The sequence below is a fragment of the Numida meleagris genome, chromosome 22, assembly GCF_002078875.1.
Source record: "Numida meleagris isolate 19003 breed g44 Domestic line chromosome 22, NumMel1.0, whole genome shotgun sequence".
Taxonomy (NCBI): Eukaryota; Metazoa; Chordata; class Aves; order Galliformes; family Numididae; genus Numida; species Numida meleagris.
The window spans coordinates 2,193,519-2,207,434 of NC_034430.1; the positions used below are offsets into that span (position 1 = coordinate 2,193,519).

General features: G+C 60.6%; 1 protein-coding gene across 2 annotated transcripts; it reads right to left on the bottom strand.

The window, feature by feature from the left end:
• OPRD1 (opioid receptor delta 1) lies at positions 109-9,187 on the bottom strand. 2 transcript variants are annotated; one of them, XM_021375617.1, is made up of 3 exons: positions 8,946-9,187; positions 5,139-5,488; positions 109-4,592 (listed from the first exon to the last, which is right to left on the bottom strand). In XM_021375617.1, the coding sequence occupies exons 1-3, from the start codon at positions 9,161-9,163 to the stop codon at positions 4,060-4,062; spliced, it is 1,101 nt and encodes a 366-aa protein (XP_021231292.1). In that variant the 5' UTR covers positions 9,164-9,187; the 3' UTR covers positions 109-4,059. The 2 variants fall into 2 exon arrangements, with proteins under 2 accessions (XP_021231292.1, XP_021231291.1); XM_021375616.1 differs by lacking the exon at positions 8,946-9,187 and having other exon boundaries at positions 5,139-7,791.

Genomic DNA, 13,916 nt, shown 5'->3' on the forward strand with positions numbered 1-13,916 from the left:
TTGGGTTGGGATTGGGATGGGGTTGAATGGGATGTGGGTTGAGATTAGGATGGAATGGGGTCAGATGGGATTGGGATTGGGGGTGGGGTGGGGTCAGGTGGGATTTGGGTTGGGGTTGGCATGGGGTTGGGTTGGGTTAAGTTGCCAGTAAGCCTGGGTTTGGATTCTCGATGCATTCCTTTGTGGTGTGAATGCCTCCCAAAGAGGGTATCACTCTGTAAAGGTGATGTCCTCTTGACAAGCTGGAAAATGTTCTTAGGGTGGATGAAAGGTGAGGGCTTGAGCTCGGCACCTTCCTGGCTCTTGGACACCCCGAGCCCCTGTGTGGGGCCACATTGCAGCGTGTGCAGCGCTGGGCTGGTGGCACTGCCCTACGTGGTCCCTGGTCTGGAGCTGCTGAAGTCATTTGGGAACAAACCCCAGCGTTCCCCACCCTGTTCCTGGGGAGGGAACATCCCCCAGCAGCACTTGTCAGAGCGAGGGGGCTTTATTGAGGAAGAGGGGAAAACACGGATGGGGAGAACAATGGCACAAACACAAGGGTTTAAATTTATCAGCAGCGATGAATCAACCCACGTCGTCTTGGGAGCGGGAGTGACACTTCAATGGGGCGCTGCGCGGAATTTGGGGAAGGCTGTGCCCCCGCGGATGGGGAGGGTGAAGGAAAACAGCGTAAGAGGAAAGGGAAACGTCTCATTAACGCGGCTCTGCGCTGGCAGCTCGCTGCGTGGGCGAGGAGGTGGCATTTTGGGGATGAAAGGGAGGAACTGGGGCCCTGGGAGAGAATAGAGGGGGGATGAGCTTTCCCCATCCCCACGGTGGCGGTGGGGTCTGGGTTTGGTGCACGGCTGGGGCTCATCCCCAAAAGCAGAGCCAGAAACCTGCACCCATCGTACTGTGGGGTTTGAGCATCGGTGGAAGATGCTCAGGGCACGTTCAGCACCACCTCCCCAAGCCCTGTGCGTGGCACCCAGGGGGGGAATGCAACCATTGCATCCCAGCACACGGCTGTGCCATCGTGCATCAGGGCTGTGCTGTTGCGCATTGGGGCTGTGCAGGGTTTGCAGCTGGGAAAGGAGAGGGAGACAAAATGGCAAGCCTCAGTCATTATTCACGACGAGTTGGGTTTTGCTTTTTAAGTGAAGCCAGGAGCATCTCTGAGAGCCCAAGCACATCCTGGGCTGCTCTGGGGGATTTATGGGGGGGGGAACTCTGCATCCGCACCACGAAGTCATGGCCATGTGCGTAATAATGCAATGACAGCATCGCTGCAGACAAAGAACCCGGCGGCCGCGTCATTAATCACACGTGTCGGAATCAAGCGTGCTGCATGAGGGCTCATTATTTAATGGATTAATTAACAAAACAACAACAACAACAACAAAAAAAGGAGGTGTTCCAATAGCAAACGTCTTCTCGGGTTGCAAATGCCGTTCCCTGGGACTGGCTTTGGGTGCACACGAGCTGCGGGGAAGCACCGCTGCATCGCTCCGTGCTGTGACATCGCTGCATCCTTCTGCCTCTGCAGAATCCACCGTCTCATTAAGTGCGAGGAGAGTTACGGGCTCCGACTCCCCGTTCCGTTCCCATTTGCACTAAATCCTCATTTGCATTTAGATTACCAGCGTGGCTCGGCCCGGAGCTGGGTGCTGTGCTGCTGCAATAACGACCGCAGAGGGACCCGGCAGTGCCACCGCCTCCGTGCGCTCAGCGCTGGGATCCCAGTGCTCCCCCCCATCTGGCAGCCCCGGGGGGCACAGCCCCTCCCCGCTGCCCCCCAATGCATCCCCTCTCCTTTTCAGCTTTGGGGAATGGAAGCAGCGCTGGAAGCTCTTGGCTCTCCTCTTTCCTTTTCCAGAATGCTCAGCTCCTGCACGGTGATGCCACCGAGTGACGAGGGCTTGGGGCAGGGGGGTGGGCACCGGGGGGGGCCCAGTGCCATCCCTGGGACACAGCGGAGGGGACGGGGATGGGGACGCGGGGTCTGCCTATAGGTAGAGCCATGTACATAGATAGATGTGTGTATGAGCGTGCAGAGTGCCCTCCCCGTGAGCATCCCGATTCGCCGATGGGGTGGAAGCAGGGTTAAGCTTTTCCTCCGCTTTCCGTTTCTCCCCGTGCTCCTCCGCCTGCATCCTGGGCTCCAGCTCTGCCGGAGCGTGGCTGAGTTTAAAAAATAATGACCAAGAGCCTTTTAACCCACTTTGAGGGCACTGCAGCACGTCTTCCAGCAGGCTGAGAGAGCGGAGAGGGCCCCGTGGCGTGGGAAATGGTCCTCAGCGCTGGTGGCCTCGTGGATGGAGCCGTGGTGGTGGGGTCACCTCCCTGTGTCCCTTGTGATGCAGCACCTGGTGTCCCAGGGCATCCCAACCCTGCAGGACACCCCAATCCTATATGGACACCCCTACCCTGCAGGACACACCAATCCTACAAGGACATCCCAACCCCCGGAGACATTCCAACCCTGCAGGACACCCCAATCCTACAGGGATACCCCAACCCTGCAGGGATGTTTCAACCCTTCAGGGACACCCCAACCCTGCAGGACACCCCAGCCTTACAGGGACACCCCAATTCTACAGGGACAGCCCAATCATGCAGGGACACCCCAACCCTGCAGGACACCCAATCCTACAAGGACATTCTAACCCTGCAGGAAACCCTAACTCTGCAAGGGACATCCCAACCCTACAGAGACAGAGACATCTCAACCACACAGGGACACCTCAACCCCACAGGACACCCCCGTCCTACAGGGACATTCTAACCCTGCAGGAACATCCCAACCCTGCAGAGGCATTCCAATCCTACAGGGACATCCCAACCCTACAGGGACACCCCAACCCCACACGGGGCTGATGCTCAGCCTGGCAGGATGCACAAGCAGACCAAGTGTTGCTCAGGTGGGAGGGATGCGCTGCAGACAGATTGCGTGCGTGCCCCAGTGGTCCTGGATGTGAAATTTCACCCCAATGAGAAATTTCATCCCATTTGGTCCTTTGAAGAAGAAATTGGTCTCGGCTGCCTCGTCGGCTCTGCCTTGCAAAGGGGCAGGCTGCAATTCCCAGCCGCTCTGCATCAAGGTAAGGCTGGTGTGGGGAGGTAATGACCTTCATTATGCTCAATTGATGCAACTGGAAAAAAACCAGAGCCAGGAGGCAGCCTCTCCTTCCAGCCCACACGCCCCAGGTGCACCCGCGCGCTCGCCTGCTTCCTCCAGCGCCATCAATTTGTCCAATAAAAGCCATTAGCGCTCCTTCCGAGCCCTGTCCTCCGTGGGCTGTGTGACCTCGTGGGTGTGGAGCTGCTGCAGGAAGTGGAGGGGACGGAAGGTCAGCGGCACCAGGGACGCATCTGTCCCCATTTAGCGGCGGTAATGCAGCACAGAGCCCCAGGGCTGGTGGCTGCTGCAGGATGCGCTCCCCTCGAGGTGCTGCTGGGGAGCAGGGCGTCCATCCGCCCATCCAACCCCAACCCTGGGCTGGGCTCTGCCTCGCATGGCTGTGAGTGCATGAACTGTCAGTGCCGGAGAGGACGAGGGATGGATGCTCCGTCCTAATCGCGTTAGCGCTGCGAGAAACTCCCCAATTGCTCTGTAATGAGATCTTCCTCGGGCTGGCTGTCTCTGGCGGCAGATGGATGGGAGCGGTACCCGCTGCCCTGCAGGATGCAGGAATCCAGCATCACTGTGTGGCTGCAGGGATGGGCTGGGGACACCGTGTCCGCATTGCCGGCCTTGCACCCACGCACAGGGCAGCCGGCGAGATCCCGATGGCACAGCAATAGTATCAACTCAAAAGTCCTCCCTGGGGCCAGCATTGTCTTGGAGGTCTCCGGTAAACCACCGATCACCGATGGGTTTTCCACGGACAGAAAGACATCCCAAAGCCTACGCGCGCAATGGGCGTCCTCATGTTGCTCAGCGAGTCCCCGTCAAGAAGAAAACCCCTCGCAGCCCATTTGCGTTCAGTCCCAGCGGGGCTAGAGCTCGGTGGTGGTCTCCTGGGTGACCTCGGAGCGTGGCTCATCCCCAGCGCCCCGCTGCTCACCCACGCCTAGTCATGCCGGCTGGCCGCGGCTGTCCGACGGGGCGCAGGTGGAGACGCGCTCCCGCGTGGTGTTCCGCGCTCGGGAGAAGCTGTTCTGCTCCACGCGGGCTCGGAAGGGCAGGCAGAACTCCCGGAAACACCTCTTGAAGTTTTCATCCAGGAAAGCGTAGAGGACGGGGTTGAGGCTGCTGTTGGTGTAGCCCAGCGCGATGCAGAAGTGCAGGCTGGCCACCACGTAGGGGTTCTTCTTGTCGATGTCCACCAGCGTCCAGACGATGACGAAGATGTGGATGGGCGTCCAGCAGATGATGAAGGCTGCCACCACCACCAGCACCATGCGGGTGATGCGCCGCAGGTTGCGGTCCTTCTCCTTGGAGCCCGAGAGCAGACGGACGCTCTTCAGGCGCAGGATCATCAGCCCGTAGCAGATGGTGATGACCAGGATGGGCACCAAGAAGGCGAAGATGAAGACGCAGATCTTGGTCACCGTGTCCCAGTAGATGGGAGGGTCGGGGAACTGCAGCGTGCACAGCACTGTTCCGTCTGCGGGAAGAGCGACCACATTGGGATTAAAACAGGGAGAGCAGATGGAGTGTCTGCTGGGAATTAATGCTTCTGCTCCGTGGTGGCCGAGCATCCCCATCCGTGCTAAAACCACCAGGAGATGCATGCCCACGTGCCAGCTCCTTGCAGGTTCCCCCAGAGCATTGTGGGGTGCCCACGGGGTGCAGTGGGTGCCACCAAACCGGGGATCGTTCCCTGCAGAGCCTCCTGCAGCACCCCCACCCCTGTGGTGGGCACGTCCCCATGTCACCTTCCACAGAAACTGCCCAATTCTTCAGGATGCCCAGAGCTCTCCCAGCAGCCACCAAACAGGAGCTGCAGAGCTGGGCGTGGGCCAGCTGGGGACTTCGCCATATACCCAGTATACCCAGTATACCCTATATACCCCTAGCACTGGGTTTTCTACAGCTTACTGTCCCTTGGAGGGATGACCACCATGGAGCACGAACATGGTACAGGGCCAAGTGGCTCGGTTGGGTCACCCCAGGAAGCACAGATGGGACCTTTCAGGAGAAGCCCACTTGCCTTTCGACTTGGTGACCGCCATGACCATGATGGGCACCCCGATGACGGAGGAGAGCACCCAGATGCAGACGTTGATGACCTTGGCCTTGGCTGGCGTGCGGAAATCCAGCGCCTTGACCGGGTGACACACAGCCACGTAGCGGTCCACGCTCATCATGGTGAGGGTGAAGATGCTGGTGAACATGTTGTAGTAGTCGATGGAGAGCACGAGCTTGCAGAGCAGCTCCCCGAAGGGCCAGGTCTCCATCAGGTACTTGGCGCTCTGGAAGGGCAGCGTGCTGGTGGCCAGCGCGTCGGCCAGCGCCAGGTTGAAGATGTAGATGTTGGTGGCTGTCTTCATCTTGGTGTACCTGAAGGGGAGGGTAGAGGAGGGGGCTGGCGGGTGCTGAAGGAACCAGAAATCCTTCTGGTCTGGTTTCCTATTGAATTTGAGGAGGGGTGGAGAGTATCGCTGAGCAAACATGGCACGGAGGGAGATGCTCAGCGGGCATGGTGGTGGGGATGGGCTGGGGTTGGACTTGGGGACCTTGGAGGTGTTTTCCAACCTGCATGACTCTGTGATTCTATGAGTGGGCATGGTGGGGATGGGTTGAGGTTGGACTAGATGATCTTCATGGTCTTTTCCAACTGTAGTGACTCAATGGTTCCACGTGCCCATCTGGGAAGGGCTGGGGACTCGCTGCTGCGTTGGGTGAAGCCAAGAGGAGCCTCTCCCATGCGCCTGGCCAGAGAAGCAACACTCATTCATCTGCCTGCCTTCAGCTGGAGATCAAAGCAGCTCAGAAGAGCTTTTCAAATAAATCTCTTTTCCAATTACATCGATTTACTCCATTTCCCCGAATCGGTTGCACAATGTCCTCTACCTCCTGAAACCTCCTCTATCTGATTTTCCACCCAGTAAATCGTGATTATCCAGCCTGCTTCCCTGTCGAGTTTCCTTGCAGAAATTGGATCGATTACCCCGGAAGCAGGCCAGCTGGGAGCAGCACCACCAGCACGGCCGGAGCTGCTCCGCGGGAGCTCCTGGGGAAGCCTGGCCCCATGCATGGCACAGGGACACGGGGACACGGGGACATTTGCTCTGCTACTGACATGCCAGCTCTGGTCCTCGTCACGTCGTGATAGGAGCAGTGCCTGGACCTGGTGCTGAGAGATGAATGTCCCTGAAGGTCACGGTGTTCGGGGGGACCCCCGGGTTGTTTGCAGGGTGCTGGGGTCAGGGCTGTGCTTGCAGCTCCATCCCCTCCATGCGCTCCTTCCCAGCCCACCCCATGGCTTGGAGCATCTTCTGCAGCCCCCAGTTCATTGAGGTGCACCCTAATTGATTAGCAAAGCATCTCTGTGCATGGATAAAGCTGCTTGCAGCATCTGTAGGGGGTCAGGCTGAGAACTGGGGGAGGGTGCTGCACTGTGGACGATGGATTTGGCTCTGGGGCATGGGGGGAGATGACCCCCGAGCTGCTGGGGCTCAGCTTGGAGAATGACTCCATCATGCAAGGAGCAAATTGGGGCGAGGTGGGGCTCCGTTTCCTTTGGCTTTCCCCACCCTCCATCAGAAGAATGAGACCCCACCGGGGGGGTACAGCCCCTGGGTCGTGCTGTCAGAGATAGAACTGCAGAAATGAGGCTCTGCACAGCAGTGAGCACCATCCGGCTGCAGCCCCTTGCCCGGGGGGGTGGGGGTGGGGGGAGAACATCGGATTTGAATTTGCTTTTTAAGCACAACATGAATTTGAAATTTCCTTGAGGAGCCCTTTCCCGTGTCGTTGCCCGGGCTCTTTGGTGAACGCATATTTCAGCCAAGTCTCCTGCTGGGTTAAACAAAAACCCGAGGATTTCTGCTGGCCGTCAGTTTTTGTTTTGGCTCCCCCAGGTTAAAAATAGCCCTTCCAGGTAGATTCACACTTCTTTGATCTCTGCTTTTTGCGCAAAGGGGACAAATGTGTGACTCGGGCCGTGCAGCGCAGTGCTGGGTAAGCGCTTCCGCAGCCGCTGCCAGATGTGCCCCCTCCCCCAGCTGGTTTGGGGGCAGGATTCAGCCCAGGGTTGAGCCCAGTGGGGGGATCCAGTGCGGTGACCCTCCTCTTCCAAGCTGCCAATGCCACCAGTGTTTCTGGGGGGGGCTTAAACACGGCTGACAGTGTCATCTCTCGGGGGGTGGTGGCTCTGGGCTCCTGATTTGGGTGCTCCGGGCTTTGGGTTTTGGTTGGGATGGGCTCTGGGGTGGAGGGATGGAGGTGTAGGGCTGTGCACAGGATCCTGCATGGGCTCACTCACTGCAGCCTGCAGCGCACTGGGGAATGGTGTTCCCATGTCCTCATGTCCCCACGTCCCCACATCCCCACGTCCCCACGTCCCCCCACATCCCCATGCCCTGCCGGTGCACCCCAGCCACAACCCCCCCCTGCAGAGTGGTCTGGATGCAGGCTGTGCTTTTGACCCCACTGACAGCCCCATCCCGTGCAGCTTTCCCCCTGCAAAGCCTATACCCTACACGGAGCCACCCACTCATGCAGGGAACTGCTCTGTCCTCAGCTTGCTTTCTGCTGAATGCACACAGATGCCAAAAGCTTCGAGACTTTCGATTTCAGGAGGCTGAGCCCCCACCTCATGCAACAAACCCCAGAGAAGCCCCCTGGGAGCCATTCTAGGGGCTCAGAGCACCATGCACATCCATCCCCCCCCTCCACCCCAGAGATACAGCATCAGCCTCTGGGTTGGGGAGCAGGGGGCCCAAAACCACAGCAATGTGCTGTGGCTGCTGCACCAGGCTGCATTCATTAAACACGGGCTGTAATTAGGTGACTGTGAGAGTTTGCTGACGGAGGATGCTGTTTGCACATTCAGGCTTTTCCTGTCTCAAAATGCCGTCCCTGCTCGCCGTGCCGAGGCAGCTGGCGGGGGCTAACCACGCACATCCCTCACTCTGCGTTTCCCTTTCATTTGCTTTTTCCTCACCAGGGCTGACTGTAAAGCTGCTTCTCGTGGGTGAAAAAAACCCCCACTGGTGGCACGATCCGTGCCCCCTGCCCGGCACAGGGCTGCAGGCAGGAGCTGCCTTTGTTCCGCAGGTGATGCTGCACCGCAGCCCCGGCAGCTGCTGTCCCTCCTCGGAGCTTTGGCATTGGGTTGTGCATGCCCTTCCCTCTCACACACCTGATTTCGGGGCCCCCAGGAGCCAGGCAAGGAGGTCACACCGCTGACCCCGTGCGATGGAAGCGCTGGGCTCGGGGTGGGGGGGGGGAAATGGGACAAAATGGGGAATCCCACACGACCCCCAGCTGCTGGAGGGGCTCCTGTGGTCCTCAGGGCTGCCCTGTTCTGTATGAAGGGAGGGGGATGTGTGTGGCCCTCTGTGCCCCCCCACCCCGAGCCACGAAGGGGCTGGAAGTGGGGGTGAGAGGATCCCGCAGGGTGCCTGCAGGAGGGAGGGGAATGGGAGCCCCAAACACCGACTCCTGCACCCCTGTGCTGCTTCGTGCACGCTCAGCTTGTGCTATCTCTGTGTCCCCTCTCACCTGCGCACCCCGCACACACGTGTGTGCTCACACGTGGCTGCATCACACCCAGCCCAGCGCTCCTGTAGTCATCTCCAGCACAGTGCACACTCACAGCCGGTGCACGCTCACTCCTGCTGCTCTCACACTCAACTCACACTGGCACCCGGTGCACTCTTACACCCTTTGCATGCTCACACCCAATGCACTCTCACACCCAATGCACGCTCACTGCCGGTGCACACTCACGCCCAGTGCACGCTCACCACGTTGCACGCCCGCCCGCAGCCCCGTGCCCCCGTGCTCTCACCGCACGATGCCGTACATCACCAGCACGTTGCCCAGCAGCCCCACCACGCACACCACCGAGTACAGCGCGGTGATGACGATGGCGATGAGGATGGACGCGGCGTTCTTGGCCCGCGGCGGCCCCGTGTCATTGCCGCTGGGGCCGGGGAGGGGGTCCCAGGCGCTGCGGTTGTCCCACACCGCGGGCGGCTCCGTGGGCAGCTCCGTGGGCAGCTCCATGCCCCGCCGCGCCCGCACCGCGCAGCCCAGCGCCGCGAGTTCGAGCCCCGCTCCCGCCCGGCGCCGCCGCCTCCCGCAGTCTCCTTATAGGGCCGCCGTGTGCCCCGAGCCACGTGGGGCCGGGGGCGGCCCTGCCGCCTGCTGCCGCCTCCCCCTGCACCCCCCTCCCCCGGTCCCTACCTGCATCCCAGACCCCTCCCTGCACGAATCTCTCCGCGGTCCTTGTTGCCCCCTACCGCACCCCGCCCCTCCCCCCGGTCCCTGCTCCATCCCGGACCCTACTGCATCCTCACACCCTGTCCCTGTTGCCCCCTCCCCAGACCCCCCTACCCCCGACCCCGGTCCCTACAGCATCTCGACCCCCCGGACCTCCCCCGGTTCCTGCCGCATCTCCCCCTTTTCCTATAGAGCCCCACACCCGGTCCCTGTTGCCCCCTCCCACTCCCTGCCGCCTTCCCCCCGGAGCCACTGAGGGGTCCCGACCATCCCGGGGGGGGTCTCAGGGCTGGGGGACATCGGGTTCAGTGCAAACTGCGATCCTGATCCGGTTTTCTTTTGTTTGGAAGAAAGCGGATGGAGGGAGGAGGGAGGGGAGAAGGAAGGGGGGGGGGCAAACAGCCCCTGTCCCCACAGGGAAGCTGGGGGCTGCCAGCTGGGATCGGGTCTGCAAATGGGAGCAGAGGTTCATATGGGATATGGGCTCCAAATGAGACTGGGGGTCTGAATGGGATCAGGGCTCCAAACGGATTCAGGGCTGCAGGTGGGATTGGGACTCCGCATGAGACTGGGACTGCAAATGGGATCTGGGTTGCAAAATGGGATCAGGGCTGCAGCTGGGATTGGGGCTACAAATGGGATCAGGGCTCCATCAGGTGTGGGGACCCAATGGGTTGTGCTGAGGGGATTTCTGCTCCTCTCATGGGGTGTAAGGAACCGCAGAGCTCAGCACCCCGCGCTGCTCAGCTGTGGGTGCAGCTCCTTTTGGCGGGGACATTTGCTCCCCCCAGAGCTCTGCGGGTTGGGGGTTGGACCTGGGGTAGGAGCAGCGCATCACCCCACATCCCGCAGGTCTCGGGATGCTTTGGGGTTTGCAGGAAAGGGATTGAGGAGCTCTGAGCCCTCCCCACTCCAGCAGCACCGGTGCTCAGCCTTGAAGAGGAGCACGGGCTGAGCTCCGCCGTTTGTTTTCCTACGTCAGCAGCTCTGAGTGTTCTCCTACCTCTCGGGGCAGCTGCTGGGAGAGAACAAAGCCCGGAGTCAGGGGAGTCCAAATCAGCCAGGCTCCTTCCTGGCCTCGCCATGGTGCCCAGCTCAGGGCTTTGGGCAGCGTTACCCCTCCAGTGCTGCGTGGGGTTGGGGCATTGCACGGGGAACCCCTGCCTGGTGCACGGGCGCTGCAGATGGTGACGGTGTCACCGATGCCGCCGGTGTCCCCAAGAAGTTCTCACCTCTTGGTGGCAGTGCCAGCCTGCCCGAGGCTGGATGCATCAGCCGTTCTGCCCTACAGCCCATCCCCATGAAAAACAGCCAGCAATGAAAGTGATTGCTTTAGATAGGGGGTATCAAACCCTTCCCCCCCCCCCCAAAAGCCTCGTGCCTGCCCCCATAGCAGGGAAGGGAGCAGGGCCAGCACATGGCTGGTAGGCAGCACCAGCGCTGCGCACCCATCAATCCCTATGGGAAACTTGTTTTTTCCTGATTGTCGCTTATTTTGGTATTTTATCTCCCCCCTTCCCCCCCCCACAAGGCTGACAATGGAGCTCTGATTGCACACTGGCAGCGGGCGCCCGGATTTGGGGAGCTGCAGCCGGGGATGCTCTCCCCCTGCATTGCTTCCACGCGTCGCAGCGCTCGCAGGGAGTGAGTCATCGGGCAGCGAGACATCCAGGGGGGACCGAGGCACAGCTTCCAAAGGACGTCGCCGCTGCTGCGTGTCTGTGTGTCTGTCTCCCTGTGGCTGTGCATGGATTCTGTAGGTCCGTGCGCTGCCCCCCCAGGGTGGGGACCTGTCAGACCCCCGGGTCACCCCTCTCCTGCTCGCAGGGGCGTGCATACAAAGCATTTCTTTTGCTTTCTGCCTCCCCGCCCCAACGCCCAGACACGAGGGTGCTCAGCTGTGGCTCCTCGGCCCCCGCAGCCTCAGCCCACGCACACAGATCCCCCCGGGGAAGGAGGGGATGTGGGCTTTGATGTGGGGAATCCAGGTCAGCGCTAACCCAGATCCATCCCCGCCGCTCTCCCGTTGAGCTGCTCTCTGTTCCCATCCCGTTCTCCACCCCAAGCTCCGGGCGTGCACCTCGGCTCTCCCCTTTACTTATTCATGTGGCTGCAGCTGTTCTCCTCGCACCGATGGGTTGGGGCTGGGAGAAGGGGAAGTCAGAGCATGGGAGTGTTTGGCTGTGATTTGTGTCTGGGCAGAAGGTTGGAGCACCCGCAGGTCCCGGCTGGCTTCAGAAGCAGCAGCAGTTTGGGGGGGGAGGGGGAGGGGTTGTATTTGATGTGCAAAGCCCTTCTTGTAGCCCCAGTGCATCCAGCAACACGGGTGAGCCATGGGAACCCACAGGCTTAGCTGAAATGATGCTGATATAAGGGTTTTCATCATCGTTTTTTTAGCTCTTCCTCCTGCAGAAAGGCAGCTGGGTGCCTTGCAACCCAGCCCTCTCCATGGCTCTATGGTTCCACAAGCAATGTACAGCAAAGTGCCCAAGCTCAGGTGCGGGCAGATGAATGGATGTGATGCAGGAGTGGTACCCACTGATGTAGGAGCTGTACCCATAGATGTAGGAGCTGTACCCATAGATGTAGGGGTGATACCCATAGATGTAGGGGTGATGCCCATTGATGCAGGAGTGATACCCATGTATGTAGGAGCTGTACCCATGGATCCATAGATGTAGGGGTGATGCCCATTGATGCAGGAGTGATACCCATGTATGTAGGAGCTGTACCCATGGATGCAGGGCAATTCTGCCAGCCCGTCACCTGAATGAACAGGGAGGGCTGAGGTTTGGCACTGGGAAGAAAGCCTTCACACAGAGGGGTCAGGCTCTGGATGCTGCCCCGGGGCGGTGTGCCCATGCCTGAATGGGGCTGGTGGCCGTGGGGGACGTGGCTCGGGGATGGCAGCGCGTGGCCTTGGGGCTGGAGCCGTGGGCAGGCAACAGGGGGAGGTTTTTCCCTCGCCGCAGCCGTGGTGCCTTACAAGCAGAGCGATTATTCTCTCTCCCTGTGCTTCTCCTTTCCTCCATATCCAGGCGCATCCTCGGCGGGCCGGGATGAGTCACGGCGGCAGCGCTGTAAGAGCATCAGCGCACGATTCCCCCCCGAGGCCCCGCGGCTCCGCATCGCCCTTCGCCAGGAGTTCGGATCCGCACGCACGCAGCTCTCCGCCCGCGGGAAATGCCACGTCCTGCTGCCAGGTGGGGGGGTGGGGGGGGGGTGGCAGCGAGGTAGGTGCGAGCCCAGCAGGTGACATGGGGACGGGTGACACGAGGACCGCAGCCCCAAACCAAGCCCCGCCGATGCAGCAGCTCAGCGCCACAATCCTCGAGCAGCAGCAGCAGCGGTTAACTCCCTAATTACACACCCCGCACGGCCGGGCTGCTTTGCAGAGTGCAGTTCATTAGCACGTGCATCCCTGGCGCTTGCTGCACCTGCCAGGCTCGGTGCAAATCGGCCGCTGCGGGTGATGGGTTTGCACAGCTCGTGGGCATCGCGCTGCTGCAGGACGAGCTATTTCTGCCTCAGCTGCCGGGTGGTGCAGCCCCGTGTTGGCTGCTGGGGCTGAGCCGGAGCTGGGGTGAACGGGGCAGAGGTGCAGAGGGAGCAAAGCAGAGCTGCACGGACAGCATGGGCCGTCGCTGTGCGTGGCCGGGGCGCTCTGGGATGCTGCTTTGGGGGCAATGCAGGCAGGATGGAAAACACTGCAACGTTTCCCTTGTGCAGCGCAAACCCTGCCCCGTTGTACGGATGGGATGCAGAGAACATGGGGACGGGACGATGGGGGGAGCTCCCAGCCCAGAGCCAAGCAAACCCCAATAAATAAATGGGTGCACCCCCAGCCTGGCTCCCACGAGCCGCCCGCCCGGCACCTCATTAGATCACTGCAGATCAATCTGCCGTTCTTAATTGCCAAGTGCCTGCGAGCTCCTGGCGGGGTGGGGGAGCACAGCGTCAGGTGGGAAAGCCAACGCTGCTGCAATCTTTTCCCCACCATTATTTAGGTCGCCTAACGGAGGTGTGAAGCACAGGGATGAGGGTTAACCCAGTTGGGGCAGGGGGCTGCTTCGTGCTGGGGCCTGGGGGCAGAGCCAAAGCCGAGATTTTGGGAAGGCTGAGTGGAATCAGCAAAGCACCGGGGCCTCTTTGGGAAAAGAGAAACCTTCCTAATTCTGTGAATCCTGTAATTTTCCATGCAGAGCGTTTCATCCTTCCAAGCAAAGGTTTGGGTCCGGGTTATCTCAGCGGATGCGGGGGGGGGGGCAAGGCAGGACGGGATCCCTGCGGCTCAGCCTCCTTCCCCCCGGCGTCTCACAAAGGTTGCAGGTGACAAACTGATTTCATCCCCCCTCCCCCCATCCCAACCCCGTGATATTCAAACATGAAAGAAAAGGGCTGCATCACCACGGGGCCGTCACCCGCTGCAAAGATGGGCACGGTGCCGCTGTGCCCCCGGGGGTGCGAGTGGCATGCGCTGACAGCGCAGCACAGGGATGGGGCACGTCCGTGGGGATGTGCCCAAAGGGGGGGGGGG

Excerpts from the sequence above, each read along its gene's own strand:
- OPRD1 (XM_021375616.1), bottom strand. The coding sequence starts at position 5,715 with ATGCCCACTCATAGAATCACAGAGTCATGCAGGTTGGAAAACACCTCC. Across the intron at positions 4,593-5,138 it reads GGCGGTCACCAAGTCGAAAG|ACGGAACAGTGCTGTGCACG; the intron begins GCAAGTGGGCTT and ends CTCTTCCCGCAG.